At 51.5% G+C, this 18,373-nt stretch overlaps 1 protein-coding gene across 4 annotated transcripts in view; it reads left to right on the top strand.

Annotated features, from left to right (window-relative positions):
* Positions 1 to 3,108, top strand: part of NHSL2 (NHS like 2) — a 215,484-nt gene extending 212,376 nt beyond the window's left edge. For all 4 annotated transcript variants that reach the window (XM_045029662.1, XM_045029661.1, XM_045029665.1 and 1 more), the window contains one exon: positions 633 to 3,108. In XM_045029662.1, coding sequence (XP_044885597.1) covers positions 633 to 948 — 316 coding nt within the window. In that variant the 3' untranslated portion in view covers positions 949 to 3,108. The remainder of the gene's footprint in view (positions 1 to 632) is intronic.
* The last annotated feature ends 15,265 nt before the right edge of the window (positions 3,109 to 18,373 follow it).

The following is an 18,373-nucleotide window of genomic DNA, read 5'->3' as shown; positions in this document are numbered from 1 at the left end:
TATTCTCTATGATTCTATGATTCTATTCCAGTGGTAGGCAACCTATGGCACGGGTGCCGAAGGCAGCAAATGAGCTGATTTTCAGTGGCACTCACACTGCCTAGGTCCTGGCCACCGGTCCGGTGGGCTCTGCATTTTATTTAATTTTAAATGAAGCTTCTTAAACATTTTAAAAACCTTATTTACTTTACATACAACAACAGTTTAGTTATATATTATAGACTTATAGAAAGACACCTTCTAAGAACGTTAAAATGTATGACTGGCACACAAAACCTTAAATTAGAGTGAATGAATGAAGACTCGGCACACCACTTCTGAAAGTTTGCCAATCCCTGTTCTATTCTATGTTATGCCATGGAGCTCAGTGAATTAACTGGGTTCTGCATCTCTTGGCACTGATTGGCCATGTTGGATTTGCTGTTATACGTAAGTTTCCAGTGGATGAAACATTTCTGGGTTGCAGTGGGGGCACAGCCACATGTCTGGGGGTCAGGCATAAACCACAGTTATGGGTGGGATGCAGCCATCTGCCTGCGGATTGTGGGGAATGTCCCTTTGCGAGCGCCCCCACCTCAGGAACTGGCACACACCACCACAGCACGCCAACCATAGGCTTCTTTTGTCTTTAGGTCGAAGAGGAAGCTGCTGGGCTGGAAGGAGCCAGGAGACGCCTTTGGCAGCAGGCAGAATTCTCACTCCCCAGTGAAGAACCCAGCCGAGCTCCCAGCCTGTGAGTCCCCCCCAGTGGGGGGTGGCCCCGGCAGAGCCTCCAGTCGGAATGAAGACTTCAAGGCCCTGCTACAGAAGAAAGGCAGCAAGACCAGTCCCGGGACTCGCACCTCCGCAGCAGAGCTTCTCAAGAGCACAAATCCGCTGGCTCGGCGGGTCATGATGGAGTTTGCCCCTGAGTTAGACAACCCAAGTGGTGCCAGAACCCAGCCCTGACCACCCCGAGTTCATCCTGGCCAGGGAGGGGTGGAGACAGCATTGCTGGGAGTTTTATGCTGGCTCTTCAAAGCCCAACTTCAGCTGCAGGGGCTGCACCCTCCCAGGCTGGTGCTGTGAGGACATCCTGTCCTGCTGGGATTTGTATCATTTTTTCCTTTCTTTATTGGCAATTTACGAATCTTTTTTGTGTCTCCCTGGGGACTCCAGCAGACGGAAGGTAAATGTCTTAACTACAGAGCCCGTACCCCTGTGCAGTCGGCTCCTGGCATCATTTCTGGTGGAGATACAGTGGAAGGAGACGGCTGTGGAATGGAGAAGACAGACATCGGTCATCATGAGCAGGGCCATCATCAGATGATAGTGGGCTTCCCATTCATTCCCAGGGTCTGATGACAAATGTGGACTTGCCTCCTGCTCTTTGGGGCTCTGCAAATGGACTCCAGTTCAGCCCCAGTTGTAACCCAGTGTCCACGACGAAGCTAGCTTGAAACTGTTTAGTCGCTTTGGCGTGTGGTACTTTAAATGGCTTTGATCATGCAAAATGTTGATGATGTTTTTTCTCTTTCATTTGATCTTGTAATTTTCATTCCCTGGGCAAAGTCCCCAGTGTTGAGTTGAGCTGAACAGATGGAAATTCCCGGCAGCAGAGACAGAAAGGCCAGTTAGAATGTAGGTTGCTTTGGAAGAACCGAGATGCTTCAGACCCATTGTTCAACCAAAGCGACCCTCAGTCACTCACTCGCCAGTTCTAACGCTCTTCTGAGAGCTTCCACCATCAACTCGATGCCAGCTGCCAGCCCCTGGTAATGCTGCAGGGAGAGAACTGGGCCTGTTGTCAGCCAAGAGGAAGGAACATCCAGCACTGATAATCAGAGAGGGAGCAAGCCAAGGCTAGGCCCAGCCCTGCCATGAGTGCTGTGTGCTCAGCCCAGTGGGAATCTGTCTGGGCACAAGGGGCCACATGCTCTTAGCAGGACCAAGGCCTGAAATGGCGAGTGCCTGGGGCAAACGGATCCTTGGTGTAGCCTGGCTACCCTTGGGATTCTGTTCAGGATGACTTTGGCCCAGCTGACCTACAAAAGGAAGTGCTTTTCTGCAAAGAAAATATGAAGGTTGAAGCAACTTGCTGAAGACCGACTTAGCTAGAGGCACTTGGCGAGTCATTGGCAAAATGGCTTGTGTCTCCTCCGCTGGCTCTCTGTGTCTTATAGGATTGAAGGGCATCATAGGAGGCCACGGACTCAGCCTCACCAGGAATCTTCAGAGCCTGGTTCCTCCTGTCCCTGCTGGAAACAGTCTAGAGAGTCTAGGGTCCTACTGGCATGGAGCATGGGAGGAACCCACAGCATGGCCGTCCCTGCCCAGACACCAAGCATCCCAGAGACCAGCCCCGGGGAGTTCTGCCCAAACCATATTGTAGCTGGCCTTGAGGAATGAGACCACTCCTCTCCTGTGAATCAGATGAGAATCGTGTCTCAGGAGGTGCTAGGCATGGCTTATTTTCCTTCCTAAGACAAACTCTTACCTATCAATCTGATCTGACCTCAGATATCTCCCACCGGCCCGCCCGCCTTCCCTCTAGGATATCTGAGGAGTCTGTCACCTTGCTCACAAAACACACTTTACCCATGCTCTAGTGTGTCCCTCCAAGGCAGGCAGGCTGCCGTTCGGTGGAGTTACGCCTGGGCTGAGCCAGGCGCCATGTTCCTGTGACACAGGAGTATTGTATGTGCGCACAGCTGGGCCATCCTGCTCCGTGCACACTTGTCACACGCACAGTGGGTGGCTGCTGAAGTGACAAGGATGCACAAATCCTGGCCGAGTTGTGTACAGGCTGCCTGGCAGCAGCCCAACCCCCCCTTAAATGCGGTGACAATCACTGAAGAGCCGAGGCCCCAGCCTGCTTCCATCCCCAGCCCCCAACACACACTCAGGCAGTGCCCTACTCCCCATTGGCACTTGCACTGCAAGCCCCTGGGCTGGCTGGCCTGCTCCCTGCTAGTCAGCTTTGGGTTGTCTGAGAGGTGCCTGAGCCATAACTGGATTTCAGACCCCTCCAAGGAGAGGAATGTTGGGTCAGGGGTTTGCTCTGGCCCCATTCTTGGCTTTCAGGTAACAGATTCCCCTCTCCTGAGCGTCCACCTGTTCAGGGGCGGCTCCAGGCCCCAGCACGCCAAGCGCATGCTTGGGGCGGCATGCCGCGGGGGGCGCTCTGCCGGTCGCCGGGAGGGCAGCAGGCGGCTCCGGTGGACCTCCCGCAGGCATGCCTGCGGAGGGTCCGCTGATCTCGCGGCTCCGGTGAACCTCCCGCAGGCGTGACTGCGGGAGGTCCACCAAAGTCGCAGGACCTGCGGACCGTGGGACCAGCGGACCCTCCGCAGGCATGCCTGCGGGAGGTCCACCAGAGCCGCCTGCCGCCCTCCCGGCGACCAGCAGAGCGCCCCCCGCGGCATGCCGCCGTGCTTGGGGCGGCGAAATGTCTAGAGCCGCCCCTGCTCCTGCTGTGCAGACCTGGATCGGATACAAAATGCCTCCAAATCACAACAGGCTTTCACAAGTCCGATTTCTGTGAATGCATCTGTCAGGTTCCCCCCTTCACACGCATAGCGCTGTGAGCTCCCTCGCACGCAGCCTTTGTGCTCTCGCGGAAGCAAATCAGCAGTGGGTTTGGGGAATTGCTCACTTTAAAGCAAAGTTATTGAAATGTTTGCATTGCTGAGTCGGGGCCCGATCCTGTGAGCGCCCTGCACTCCTGGTGACTCAGCACCTTACAGAGTCCCAAGGGCCTGTATTGATATTTTACCAAATGAGATGCTTTCCCCAGCCTGCTTTCCCCTCACTCCCTGTCAGTCCCAAGAGCTGCTGGCGCAGGAACACACTGATCAAAGACACCCAGCCTGCTCACTTAATATTTTTAACATAATAAAAGTAGAGGGAAACAACCTGCCAGTGCTGTGATCAAAGGTGCAGCTGTCTGCTTCCCATCAGCCCCCCCCGCCAGGCTCTGGCATGCTCCATGCAAGGAGCACACAGCAGGAGATGGGGTGATGGCAGCATGCAAGGAGCCAGCAGCACGTTCATCTGAGGGCAGCCCCCAGTCCTCCAGCATGCCCCCGAAACTAGCTGCTGGGTCTGATTCCCTAGGCAGCCCTTCTGCAGCAGCTGGGGGATCCAGGCCCTGGGGAGACGCCCGGAAGGAGTGGGAAGCAGTGTGTGATCTTGTCCCTGTTCTGGTTATATAGCACTTGCTATGCATGACGCTTTGCAGAGAGGCAGAGACAGTGGACAAGTGTGTGAGGCTACAGGGGTGCAGACAGGCCAGGATGCTGCCACAACACCGAGAAAGAGCCAGGGTCAGCGCGAGCAGTGAATTGTTCTGGCTACACCTAGTGGCAAAAGGAAGGAAAAGCAGACACTGGCAAATCCATGAGTAGTTAGGAAAGGCCCTCTACAGACTGAGCCCTCTACAGACCAGAGCTGGGTCTGCTCCTGAACTAGACATCACACCTAGGCCAAGTAATAACTAAAGACAAGGCAGGTGAATGTAGTGGGAGCCAGGATGGGAGGGATAGCTCAGTGGTTTGAGCATTGGCCTGCTAAAGCCAGGGTTGTGAGTTCAAGCCTTGAGGGGGGCACTTAGGGATCTGGGGCAAAAAATTGGTCCTGTTAGTGAAGGCAGGGGGCTGAACTCAATGACCTTTCAAAGTCCCTTCCAGTTCTAGGAGAGTGGTATATCTCCAATTATTATTACCACTTTCCTGTGACTGCACACAGGCCAGACTTGTGAGGAACGGGAAATCAGTGTGGCAACGAAGTCAGAGCTGACCTGCTGTGATAGGGTTATTTATTCTGGTGCAGCACAACTCTGCCTGGTAATTTCGAGGCTGCTGTTTGTGTAAGCAGAGCTGTCACTAGGGGCCATTGTTTTTTTTTTTTGTGGTTTAGCTTGTTTTAATTTCATAATCATAAACTTAACTCTGCAGTGCAGCTAGACTTGTGAAGATAAGGGAAATGAAACCCAATAGAAATGCAGCAGTAAGTCAGGAACACAAGGATTACAAGGGGCTAAACACCATGTAGGCATTTGGCAATGGCCAGGCACTGAGGAAATGCCTCACGGATACAATGTCCCAGGGATTGTAGCACCAAGGTTTATTCACCCTGCAAATGGTGTGATTCCTGAGTCACCTGCTTAAACAGTTTGTCATCCAATCAGAGAGCAAAAACACTGCCATGTGACTTCAGTGGTGCCCAGTCTTACAAACGAGGCCAAACCACGTCAGGTAGCCTGGGAGTGACCTCCAGTTTGGGCATCGTCACAAGCAACAAACCAGCTCCTAGAATAGGGCTCAGGGCTCACAAACCAGAGAGCCAGTTCCAGGGATCCCCACTCGGCCAGCTCAGCCCAGTAGCAGCATTTCAGGGGCGCTTGTGCAAACCTATTGTTGGTTCCATTCCCACAAGGAGTGCCGTGCACTCGCCTTATGTTGTCTCTGCACCGTGGCTCTGGAGGGGACAGAATCACAGCAGTAACCTTCATGTCTATGTTTTGTGCAATGTCCATGCCTGGCACCTTCCCACTAGCAGCCCCAGCAACATGGGAGAGACAGTCTGATTGTCCTAACAGGCGCATTACAGCTGTGCTAATGGGATGGGAAGTGCTCCGGGCTCTGACCCTATCCAGGCTTTTCTTTGGAATCTCTCCTTCCATTGCTAAGAATTAAACCCCCCCAAACCTAGCCAGGTTAGCCAATTGTACTGTAAATCCTAAAACCTACTGCCAGGAGCTCCCCACAGCCAGGCCCCGGGCACGTCAGGAGGTGTTAGTAACCAAGTTGGTGCCTGTATGTAGCTGCAGTGTCAAGTGGGGGCCAGGCACCGAAGCCCGGCCTAGGGTTCAGAGGACAGTGCACTCAAAATAGCTGGCCCCTTCTGTCGCGCCCGGTGCCATGGCTGCACCACTAGTTTTAGCATGCCTACTCGATTCCAGCTAGTGCAGGTCTGTCTGCTTGAGCTAGAAATTCCCTCTCCAGCTCCAGTGTAGATATACCCACAAAGACACCATCCACGATCCACACACAGCACAGTGTGGGCCAGCTGCGGGTGGGCAAGGCAGGCGGACATTCACATTACAAACAGCCCCATTCAGAGTCCAGCATTCACCAAAGGGGAAAACTAGAGACCTGCTCAAAAGCAAAGTCCAGATCCACCAGACCCAGACTCCTGGGGCTCAGGGCCGGCTCCAGACCCCAGCGCGGCAAGCACGCGCGTGGGGCGGCCCTTTCCTGGGGGGGCGGCAGGCTGGGCCGGCGGACCTGACGCAGTTATGCCTGCGGGAGGTCCACCGGAGCCCCGGGATGACCGGACCTGCCGCAGGCATGACTGCGGAGGGGGCGCTCGTCCCGCGGCTCAGCTGGACCTCCCGCAGGCATGACTGCGGCAGCTCAAGCGGAGCCGCCGGACCTGCGAACCGTCCGCAGCTGCGGGAGGTCCAGCCGAGCTGCGCGACCAGCGGACCCTCCGCAGTCATGCCCACGGGAGGTCTGCGGCTCCGGGGCGCGTCCCGCGCATGACTGCTTGGGGCGGCCAAAAAGGTAGAGCCGCCCCTGCTGGGGCTGGCCCTGGCCTCTCAGGCCCTGCTCTAGACAAAACATATAGACACAGTATTTGAAAGTGGGTCTCACAAACTGTGGGGCACAAACCACAGCATGAATAACTGGCTTGACCAGGGGGCTCTCAGCCCCTGCCAGCCAATATGGTAGCAGCAGGACTTGCCTTGCTCATTTACCTGTCCCAGTTTGCAGGGTCTCCACTGAAATCCAGGGCTTCTCTATCTCAACGTTTCCTCACTTGACTTCAGGGCCAGACCTCCACTGGCTCAGAGCTCACCACGGTCCCTGGAGGATAGGACATTTCGGCTGGAAGCCGCCAGGGTGTGAGGCACCAATAAGAACCTTGCATGGCCCATACACATCTACCTGATCCCTAATGATCAAACCGTGACTTGAGGGACACAGGGCAGTTAGTAGTTGCTGTCTGATGACTATCGGGTGCACAAGAACTTGACATTTAATGGAGGAGTTTTGAAAAAAAAAACACCTGGAATTTGCTTCCTTCTGTATTTCTCTAAATACCAATGTGCTGCTGTGTATGACCCCTTGCATGTGGTGAAAAGAACTCATCACAGCAAGCAAGCACATGCCCAGCAGCTCCCCCACCTCATTCAGGACCGGCTGAGGCAAAACAGGCATGGGATATCTGAGAGTGATGCCCTGACATGAGTGGCCTTCCCTTTGGAATGTGATGGTACAAGGAGGACCCTGCAGCAGACCATGGTGAACAACAGTGACTCAAGGTCCTGATCCTGTCACACTGATTCCAGCAGGAGCACTGGCACTTAGCACCAGAGCTGGCTGAATAATGCAAAGAGCTGCGATATTTTCACAGACAAAAACGCTGGGTTTGGGGGGCCGTTATTGCCAGCTGGTGAAGATTTAGATTCCAGTGGGGTATGTGGGAAGACATCAGTCCTGGTGGCACCATGCATTTGGTGGGGGGTTTGTCTGGATAGTCATGCAGGTGAAGGTCACGTTAAGTGGTGGGCGCTATTCTGTTTTAAAAGTTTCAGGTATCCGATCAGAGTCAAAATGATGCCATGTGACGTCAATGACCAGTCACACCCCACGAATAACAGCTAGTGGCTAGTCACAGTAAAGCGCTCGCCACCCAGCTGGAAATCTTTGGTCCAAACTAATCAGCAAATCTTTGTGAAGGCCAGAAACCCAGGAACCGCTTGTGAACCGGAAAAAGGGCTAAATTCACAATGAATCATTCGACCCGCTTCCCTCAGCACCTTCAGGATCTGTTCAGAATCGTGCGCTTTCCGCAAGTTCTTAGGCTACTCACCTATCAGCCAGGCCAGGGGATAGCAAATGTTTCCATCTGCACAGCATGCACCATGGGCAAGGCCCTGTCGAGTGGACGCTCCACGGACACTCTGCAGTGAGCATGGATGTTAGCTTTATGGCAGCCCTCAGTCCATGAACAACTGTGGATTGTAACATGAAGCTAAAAGCCCACCCTTCTGGGAGATTTCATGCTGAAAGGTTTCCTGGCTCACCAGTCACTGTTTGCTACCTCTCCTTGCTGTACCTGACCATGCAAGATGCTGCTCCTGTCACCAGCATGGCAGCTGCCCTGGACTGAGCTCTGGTGATGTGGTATGTCTATGGAAAAGCAACCAAGCTGGTGTCACAGGCTCCTGTGTTGAAATGAATGAACAGTCCCTCTCTGGCACGGGGTGTGGTACGTGATTGACACAATGGGCCTGTTTCTGTTCTCTCTTTAATGGGTTGTACCCAGCTGACTGCGCTGGCCTGGTGTCTGTGTGAGGAGAATCAGGCCCCTGTGGCTGTGTCAGGAAAATAGGTCCAAACTCAGTGCAGAGGGAGCTGGGGTTGTGCCCATTCAGCAGGGAGGAAGTGGGGGAGTCAGGCTGTAAAAATGGCAGGGCCATGTGTCCTTAGCACCAGGTGGGTTCCTGCAGCCTGGGAAGATGACACAGGGGTGGGGCTGAGTTCAGGCTCGGTTTTCACTGCCACTCAGGTGACTAGGCTGCTGAATCCAGCACTGGCGAGAGTTCTGAGCTCCAATCCCCAGCAACAGCCCCACTGCATCTTACAAGTTCTAGTCCCCTGCGAGCTGAGGGGTCCACACAGCGTGATGATGGTGTCCATCTTTGCAGTGCTCCTGGTGAGCACTCACATGGCCTACGCCTGTGGCCAGTTCTGAGCCCTGGGGGTGCAGACAGAGGATCGGTGCCTGACCCACTATTCTGGGGAAGGGAATAACCCACGTTGAGTGGCTGTAGCAGAACCTGAACTGGATTCCGGGACGAGTGGGGGGGGGTGCCCCAGTTCCAGATGAGACCTGACAAAACCTGGGTGTCTTGCATTTGGTGTTGGACAGTTTCCTCCCCACTCTAATTTGACTGAAGCAGCACTAGAGAGTCATCTTTGGGGGACAAGTCTGTAGAGCAAAATTATACTCTTAGACCCAGTCCTAGAACCTCCACTGCTTTCCTGGGAACGCAGCTCACCCAGAGCAGAGAGCCGGCTCTTCTCCCTTGGCAGGGAAGTCCTGCTGGAGAAGCACCAGGCTTTCTTGTGTTTACACCTCGCTCTGTCTTTATCCCAGGGGAAGCATTACTGGCCCATTTTTACCAAGATGACTTTGTACTTTGCTCTAAAGGAGGCTCAGCTCTTCATGCTGCCAGTTCTGTTCTCTTTAATTACATGTTACTCCTTCCGTTGTCATGGATTTGCAGAATTTCAGCCTGTAATTAACATCCAGGCTGAGAAACTCAGGAAAAATAGATCATAAAAATTTCTAAGCTTCACTGTTGTTTCTTCTGCCTCTGCCACCAATAGTCTTCAACCTGCTGTCTCCACAAGAAAGACTTCAGATGCCACTGAGGCTGAAGATTCTCCCAGCTGCAGGGTAGTATCTGTCTCCCATCGCAGACTCCCTCTCTCTGGAGTTCACATCCCACATGTTCCTGGAGATGGATTCAGTAGCCCAGAAGGACTTTCCCATCTCTGTCCCCTGTGTATCTGAGACATGGAATGTGACTCACAAAGTTGCTTATGTCACATGAAGCAAGATGAGCCAATCACTGTGCTCTGTTGAATAAGCGCGCCTGCCTCCAGGTTATAAAGTGCCACGTGTAATCACAGCCATGTTGAGAAGGCAGGCATCACTACACACACATCAGTCAGCTGGGTCTGTCACCATGCCATGGGCTCCTGCTGTTCACAGGGTTGCTGACTCCAGTGCCAGGAGCTGGCTTATTTACCTGGTCTCATTTGTGTTGACTGGGTCCAAGCAGCATGGGTTGGGGCTTGAAATGTGGCCCAGCCATTGGTCTATGCCTAATATCTCTACCTTGAAAGGAAGGCAAAAGACACAGCACTGGAGCTTCCTGTTGGATTTGCCAGATGGCTCCTCCAGGGCAGAGTTTAGAACCGCTGCTCTTCGTTTCAATTTCAATCTCAATCTCATGCACTGAACTGTGGGATTTTGCAGGATTTTGGCAGCAGATCAGCATCCTGCTGAGGCCCATGTCTGCCCCCAATTAAGGCCCCAATTTTATTTTGACACCAAAGTGGTGTCTGGCGTAGGAAGAACAGGTGAGATGGGAATCCAGATTTCTTTTGGAACTGCTACCCACCTGGGAATGTGCCATAGCCCTTCTGCTGCCGGCATCCCCTCACTCGGTCAGTGGAACAAATGAAGAATGATTCCTTTGCCCTATTAACATGCTGTTGACCAATTAGAATGTAGTCTGAGGTCATCTGATATTCCTGCTCGGTTCCAGTAGCTGGATTTGTGGCTGCGAAAACCAGCACCACCTGGGTTCCAGTCCTTCAACAACTTGAACAGTTTGTGCAAAGTTGTTATACAATGAGCTTCATAGATGCCTCAGCATTTCCATAGACATTTATTCCTCAATTGGCTTTCGGCCAGGCAGAAACAAAAGCCTTAGTAGAAGCAACATGTCCTTAGTGAAGTGTTGCATATTGCAGGGTAAAATCTGAATGCTTAACAAATAACATGTTAAAGAGAAGCTACTGCTGGAATTTATGGTCAAGAAAAAATGCCAATAACCATGTACAGTATTGCACACGATTGCTCAGGAAAAAGATGCTAGACACAGCAGTTAGCAATGGCTTTGTATGACGTCACTGAAGCGTGATTTTTAGCACTTGGATTGTAAATGTCCTGCTAGAAAGGGACTTTGCAAAGTAGTTCTGATGAAAATAGCTGCTTCAGAAAAAGAATCTTCCCATGATTTTCTTCACTATCAAAAACTCACTTTTTTAAAACAAAAAAAAATATAATAAAAGTTTGAATCTCCACATCCCAGCCTTAAAAACCTGTGGGTGAAATCCTGGCTCTTGTGAAGTCACTGGGAGGTCTGCCCTAGACTTCAGTGGGGCCAGGGCATCCCACACACAATGCTTTAACAGAGAATGCGGCTCTTGTTTGCCAAGTTGCCAAGTTCAACATCTGCACCTAGGATAGAACTGTCTCTTTGCAGATCTGGAGCACTACAGGGAATTAATTGGACTGCTAGGGATGGGTTTCCTCATACACCACCCAACTGAACTTAAGATGAAATTCTCGGATTGGTTCTGTGCAGCAAAGACTGAAGTAAGCCCTATAAATATATAGGACTTGTTTGTCCTAAGTGGGCCAGCCATGGGCAAGATGAAAGAATGTGAACTATTTTTGAGTGTTATGCAAACATCCCCCGCCCCCCCCCCCGTGTAAGTGGCCTCTTTTGCAATGTCAGCCCAATCCCTGCCCCTAGACAGCCCTCAGAGATGGGGAAACCACATTTTTATATTTCTGAATGTTGTACTTTTTAACTATTGCAAGCTTGTTAAACTCCATTAACTGTCAGATCCACTGGCTGTGCGTGTGCTTTTCTTCCTCAGAGCCCTTGCCTGCAAAGGTCCTAGAGTCGAGCTCTGAGAGGGCAGGGTAGAGGGGGTTCAGACATTTTAAACCCAGTGGAAATATTAAAACCCTATTGACTACACAGTTCCTATCCCAAGCCTTGTCAGGTGCACTTGTGTGAAGTTTAAACTGGTGTGGGTGGGTGTGGGTGTGTGTAAAATAGCAATTATAGTGTGCACTTCGGTAGCACTGTCCAGCCATAGACCTCACAGAACTTTCAAAAGCTGGTATCATTAGCTCCATTTTACAGATGGAGAAAATGAGATCTAGCAAGGTAAAGCAGCTTGGCCAAGACTACTTAGGGTATGTCTGTACAGCCAGGTAAGCCCAGTTCTGAGCCTGGACTCAAGGCAAACCCCTCCTTGCATCTGCACTGTAATTGTCCTAACCTAGGTCCCAGGTCTGCTGGAGGGACTGAGGCTGAGTTAAGCTGGGACCTAGGGTCTGAGCCCTAGTGCTTTCCTGTGTGTACAGCCCTGGCTTGACTCAGGTCCCGGGAGTCGTCCGGATGTATCCCACAGCTCCTGGGGGCAGAGTGCACTGCAGGCAGCCAGCGCAGTGGCCAGAAGTGCCATTGCTGCCTGGCTGAGCCTGCTCTCCCTGCTCCAACTCACTGCTGCCCAGAGTTTGCCTGGAGCAGGGATCAAAGTTGCCAGGCGCCAGCCCCAAAACTTCCTTGCAATCTCCTGAGGTGCATGGGGGCAGGGATAAGGGAGCGGGGCAGAGGTGCTGGAGCACACTACACCCCAATTCCTGGGGGTGCACTTCACCACTCTGCAGTTGGCAGCAGCCAGGCTGGGTGTGTGTTTAAGGGACGGGATCTTTGGAAGGAGAGCAGCGATCCCCCAGCTGGGTCATGTGGGCTGGGGCCACACATCCTGGGCGGAGTGAAGCAGGGAAGGAAGTAGCTAGTGCTGGGGTTCCCAGCAGGGAGTGCCAAGCACTGAAGACCTTGATTATTAAGCAGACCCATTGGTCAACCACGTTGCTGCTTCGGGAGACTTGTCAGTAAAGTGGGAGTCAGAAGGCACCAGCGGCTGCACACGGGGGCTGCTTCTGCCTGGCACCAGTGTCCAGCTGGGCCAGGCTACAAGACATTAGTCAGATGTGGTGTTTCTGGTGCAGTATATATCCCACTTGAGGCGTTCCTCTGCAGCAGGAGTGAGCTGTGCTTGGCGCACACACACTCAGAGTCTCCAGGGTTTCAGTGCAAACCGATAAGCTTGAGCCATTTTGTAAAGCCATTGTGCCCACCTCCAACCATACATTTCTTTTCCATCATGTCATTCTGACTTACACTACATGGCACTCAAGACCACTCTCCCCCCAACCCCCCCAGCACTGCCTTCCTGCCAAAAATGAGCAATCTCCTCCCCACCCCCTCCCAGCACATAACACCATTTATGTCAATGGCATTTGGTGAGAATAGTGGCCCAGCCAGCCCGTGAACATAGACAGTAGTTTTCCCACAGTGCACCACATTCCTAGGCCTAGAGTGTCAACAGGGAGGGGGGGAGCACTAGGCATGCTGGGATATGGTTACTTTGCCTGGGGTATGTGCACTGCAGTGTGGCTGCCAGCACCCTAGGTTCAAGAATGGGTCAGGAAATTCTTAATCTAGGGTTAAAAGCCAGTGTAGACACTTCAGCCCAGGATTCCCTGACATGGGTCAGCTGACCCAAGTCCCACTAACCTTAGGCTTACATTGCTGTGTACACACAGCCTTAGTGAGTTAGGCATCCTGCATGCACTTGACACATCATAGGAGTCCAATCTGATTATACATCTATAATGGCCCACATGGGGTAGGTTCTGGGCATGCTGATATGGCCTGGGGCAGGACAGAGCTATGTCTGTAGAGGCCAGGCCTGCTGTGTTAGGAACTCCTCTCATGCACTGCCTGGAGGGAGCAGCACCGCTGGGGTGTGAGCCAAAGGCCACTGGGAGAGACTTCCATCACCTTTGATGGGCAAAAGCAGCCCCCAAGTGCACTGAACTGGCTGCCTCCTGGGAGACCCAGAGTAAGCACTGACCCTGTGGCAGATCCTCCCCGCCTGCCCCGCCACCCTTGAGCTCCCAGCGGTTAGCCACATCCTGTAGGCAGCATGCTGGGGCTCCAGGGGCAGGGAGTACGAGCCAACCTGCTTCTCGGGCAGTGGTTCCCAAACTTTTCCTGTTGGGCCAGTAATGGCATCTGTTCACAAACCACCCCCACCCTCCATTACTGCACAGTTGGCTCAGCAGAGGAGCTGGGGCTGAAGGCAGAGCTGGGGTCTGAACTGGGGATGGGGGAGGAACTGGCCTGGAGGCAGATAGGGAATAAGGGCAGAGCTGGGCTCAGGGTGGAGTGAGGGAGGTCTTCCTCCCCGCCCTTTGTGGGGGCTGGCCCAGCCCACCTGTGAGCCCCCAAATGTCCCTCTGCCACCCCCCCCCACCCCGCTTAGGGGAGGTGCACCCCACCATGCGGGACCACTGTTCTAGGCCAGGGGTAGGCAACCTATGGCACACATGCCGAATGCGGCACGCAAGCTGATTTTCAATGGCACTCTCACTGCCTGAGTCCCAGCCGCCGGTCCAGGGGGCTCTGCATTTTAATTTAATTTTAAATGAAGCTTCTTAAACATTTTAAAAACCTTATTTACTTTACATACAACAATAGTTTAGTTATATATTATAGACTTATAGAAAGAGACCTTCTAAAAACACTAAAATGTATTACTGGCATGGGAAACCTTAAATTAGAGTGAATAAATGAAGACTCGGCACAGCACTTCTGAAAGGTTGCCGACCCCTGTTCTAGGCAGTGTGGCTGACGAGGCTGGTGTGTGCAGGTACATGCTGTCCTCTGCTAGACAGAATCAGACCTGCTCAACTATGACAGGGATCCTGAGCTGAAGCTACTGACTCCTATGGAGATGCTCTTGGAAGTCCCGACCCCATTTAAGCCAGGGGGAGTTTTTCCATTTACCTCACTGGGTCAGGAATTGCCCTTACTTGCTCGCCAGTGAGTGTCCTGGCATTTGGCAACACAGGGCCCTCGCTTCTCATGTGATGCTCCAGATAGTAGATATACTGGGGAGGGGACTTGTTGCCTATTTAATCACTCGGCTGGCATTCCGCTAGCCAGCACAACCATAAGTGGCATCTAGACCAGAGAGTTCAGTGGCAGCTGGAAACATCTGCTGGGAGGAGATGCAGGGACACTGCAGAGGGTGACTAGAAGGCAAGGGGCAGGAGCAGAGAGGGAAAGTGCAAGAGTCAGCCGCACCTTTCCCATGAATGACCCAACAGTAGGGGAAACATAAAGACCCATTGAATCCGAGCCTGGGAATTGGTTTGAACAGAGGACAGGACCCTGCTGTCTCTGAGAGAAGCCCCTCTGGGCTCCCACAGTGAGATCAGAGCTGGGAGCAGCAGCCAGCCTGGCCCATCAGCATCTCGCCAAAGACATTGGGAACATCTCAGAGACCCAGCCGGGCAAAACTGGGACATAGGCTGACCTCAGTGAGGTGAGGAGATGCTCAAGCTCTTTATGAGGTGCTGCTGGGATGGGAGGGAAGAGGAGAGAGGATCATGAGGGGCAGTTCTAGGAGACAACAGGGTCCCTTCCTTACACCAATTCAGAGATTCAGATTCAATCAGTCTTTAGGCTTCCTCTCATTTGTGTCTTTCCTGGGAAATCGCAAACCAATAACTACTAAAAATGTTTTTCCCCTTTCCCTAATATGTGTTCTACTCTATACAGATAGATCAGCCTAGAGCTGTCTTTTCACTGCACAACTCCACAGGGTCATAGCTGGGAATGCAGCTTTTTTCTTTTTTAGGCTTTTAAAACTAAAAGAAACAGAAGTGCAAACATCTAGCTCAATGCAACTCCAAGGCTGCACAACTCAAAAAATACATACATACATAGAACAATCAGGAAAAGTAAAGGTGGGTTTTTTCCAGGCAACAGGAACTCAACCACTTCCTACAGAGGGAGCATTTTATATGATTGGTTAGAATGCTATATATGCTCTAAACAGGGGCAGCTCTAGGGATTTTGCCACCCCAAGCACGGCAGGCAGGCTGCCTCTGGCGGTTTGCCTGCGGAGGGTCCGCTGGTCCCGCGGCTTCGGAGGATCCGCCGAAGCCGTGGGACCAGCGGACCCTCCGCAGGCAAACCGCCAGAGGCAGCCTGCCTGCCGCCCTCGCGGCGACTGGCAGAGCGCCCCACGCGGCATGCCGCCCCAAGCACGCGCTTGGCGTGCTGGGGCCTGGAGCCGCCCCTGGCTCTAAATTAGTCTCCATTAGGTACAATCAGGGCCGGCTTTAGGCCGATTTGTCCAATTCCCCTGAATTGGGCCCTGCACCAGGGCCCTGCGCCTTAGGTGCCTTTTAAATTTTTTTTTTTTACTCACCCGGTGGCAGTCCACTCTGGGGGTCTTCGGCGGCATTTCAGTGGTGGTGGGTCCACTCTGGGGCTCTTCGGCGGCATTTCAGTGGCGGGGGGGTCTGCTCTGGGGGTCTTCAGTGGCATTTCAGCAGCGGGGTCCTTCGGTGCTGCGGAAGACCCGGAGCGGACCCCCCGCCACCGAAGTGCTGCTGAAGCCCTGGACCGCCACTGGGAATTTGAATTGGGCCCTGCAGTTAATAAAGCTGGCCCTGGGTACAATCTGGCTGGGTTAATATTGCTATAGCAACTTTTGTTTGGGCATTTTCTGACCACTGTGCTACAATTTTCACTCTTCCTTAGTGGAGGTTTTTACATGTAATCTTAACTCTAATTTAAACGCATGTGTAGTTCCTATTTGCAGAACACCAAGGAGAGCACACTACTTAACAAATAATTATGACATACATTAGTTTTGCATTCTAGACAGGCTAAAACTAGAATTCTTTAAGTATATCAACAAACAAGTAGATGAAGAACCAGCTGACATAATTCACTTGAAGTTTTCAAAAAGCCTGAAGCAACGTCCCTCAGAAGAAGCTATGAAGGAAACTAAGCAGTCTGGGGTGAGATGCAAAGTTCTGTCCTGGATCAGAAATGGACCAAGAAACAAAAGAATAAGAATAAGTGGTGGAATCTCCATCCTTAGAGGTTTTTAAGGCCCGGCTTGACAAAGCCCTGGCTGAGATGATTTAGTTGGTGTTGGTCCTGCTTTCAGCAGGGGATTGGACTAGATGACTGGGATTGTTTAGTCTACAGAAGAGAAAAATGAGGGGGGATTCGATAGCTGCTTTCAACTACCTGAAAGGGGGTTCCAAAGAGGATGGATCTAGACTGTTCTCAGTGGTACCAGATGACAGAACAAAGAGTAATGGTCTCAAGTTGCAGTGGGGGAGGTTTAGGTTGGATATTAGGAAAAACTTTTTCACTAGGAGGGCGGTGAAGTACTGGAATGGGTTACCTAGGGAGGTGGTGGAATCTCCATCCTTAGAGGTTTTTAAGGTCAGGCTTGACAAAGCCCTGGCTGGGATGATTTAGTTGGGAATTGGTCCTGCTTTGAGCAGGGGATTGGACTAGATGACCTCCTGAAGTCCCTTCCAACCCTGATATTCTACGATTCTATGATTCTATTCTATGACCACCTGAGGTCTCTTCCAATATTCTATGATTCTATGAATAAATGATGGATTTTCAACATGGCAAAAGGCTCAGACTGGAGGACCTAAGGTTCTGGAGTTGTGAAGAGTAGTGTAAAGTCAGCTCTAGTGTGATAAATCGGAACTGTATGGAATAGGAGAATGTGCATTTCATTGTCATTCTGAGCCACCCAGAAACAGGGATCATTTGCAGATGACACATAATTATTTAGATTAGTCAAGATTGGAGAAGACTCAGAGGAACTTCAGAAGAATCTAACCAAGGTAGGAGAATCAGAAGCGCTGGCAGATGAAGTTCAATGGCAACAGATGCAAGGCAGAAGGAATCATTTGAACTATGCATCCATAATTCTGAGGGCTACATTGACTGACCACTCCAAGAAATGAGCTGGGAGTCACTGTGAGCAGATCAGTTCAGAATTCTGCTCAATCTGCACAGCAGTCACAAAGGCAAACAAAATGTTGGTATATATCAAATAATGGGACAAAGTACTGAGAATGTTCTAATGCCCTTCCATGTACACTAGTGGAATGGCCTCAGCGGGAATACTCCCTTCAGTTCTGGTCAGCCTTGCTAAAAATAACCTACCAGACACCGAATGGGGTTCTGAGATGGGGACAAATCTGCAGGAATGTCCATGGGAAGAGAAATAGATAACGCCTCCATTTCAGGAGTCAGGTGAGCTGAGCAGAAATTCCACTCACTGAAAGTCCCCTATATGCACCACTACATACCTAGGTAGTTACATAGCTGCTTTCTCTCCTTCCCTTAGCAGCACCTAGAAGCAAGATACCAATAGTGAAGGCATGGCAATAATTTTACCCAATAGCACAGCCTTTACAGCTGTGGTACACATGTTGCAGCATGGCAAACAATTCTCCAAATTTTCAAAAAAGGAAGTTAAGAAGGGACAAGGGCAGGTAAATATAAAAATCTCCCTGAGATTGTAAGAGGCCCTTGTAGTAAGCGTGATAAAAATGTGAATGCTTAAGATTTATTTTTTTTTTTAGTTATTGAAAAGTAAAGCTTGACAAAATACAGTTCTCCCAAGGTGAGGAAGAGGAATGATTATATCCGGAATCACTTGTTATAAAATGTTTGCCAAGCTAGTCACGCTTATTGTTTTTATTTCTGTAACACCTAGATGTGTTAAGTGCTGTACAATAAGGAGCTGAGGCAGGCAGGCGTTAGAGGACTGGCAAGGCGCAGACTCAGGATACAACACAACGCCATACAAGAGATCAGGAAAAATTTTCTTCTCATTGTCTCATCACCCTGCCCCACCTGCCCAGACAATTGGGTGCTGAGAGC

Source organism: Mauremys mutica, chromosome 9, assembly GCF_020497125.1.
Source record: "Mauremys mutica isolate MM-2020 ecotype Southern chromosome 9, ASM2049712v1, whole genome shotgun sequence".
Classification (NCBI taxonomy): domain Eukaryota; kingdom Metazoa; phylum Chordata; order Testudines; family Geoemydidae; genus Mauremys; species Mauremys mutica.
The sequence above is the reverse complement of the archived record's forward strand: the minus strand, read 5'-3'. Positions and strand labels throughout refer to the sequence as shown.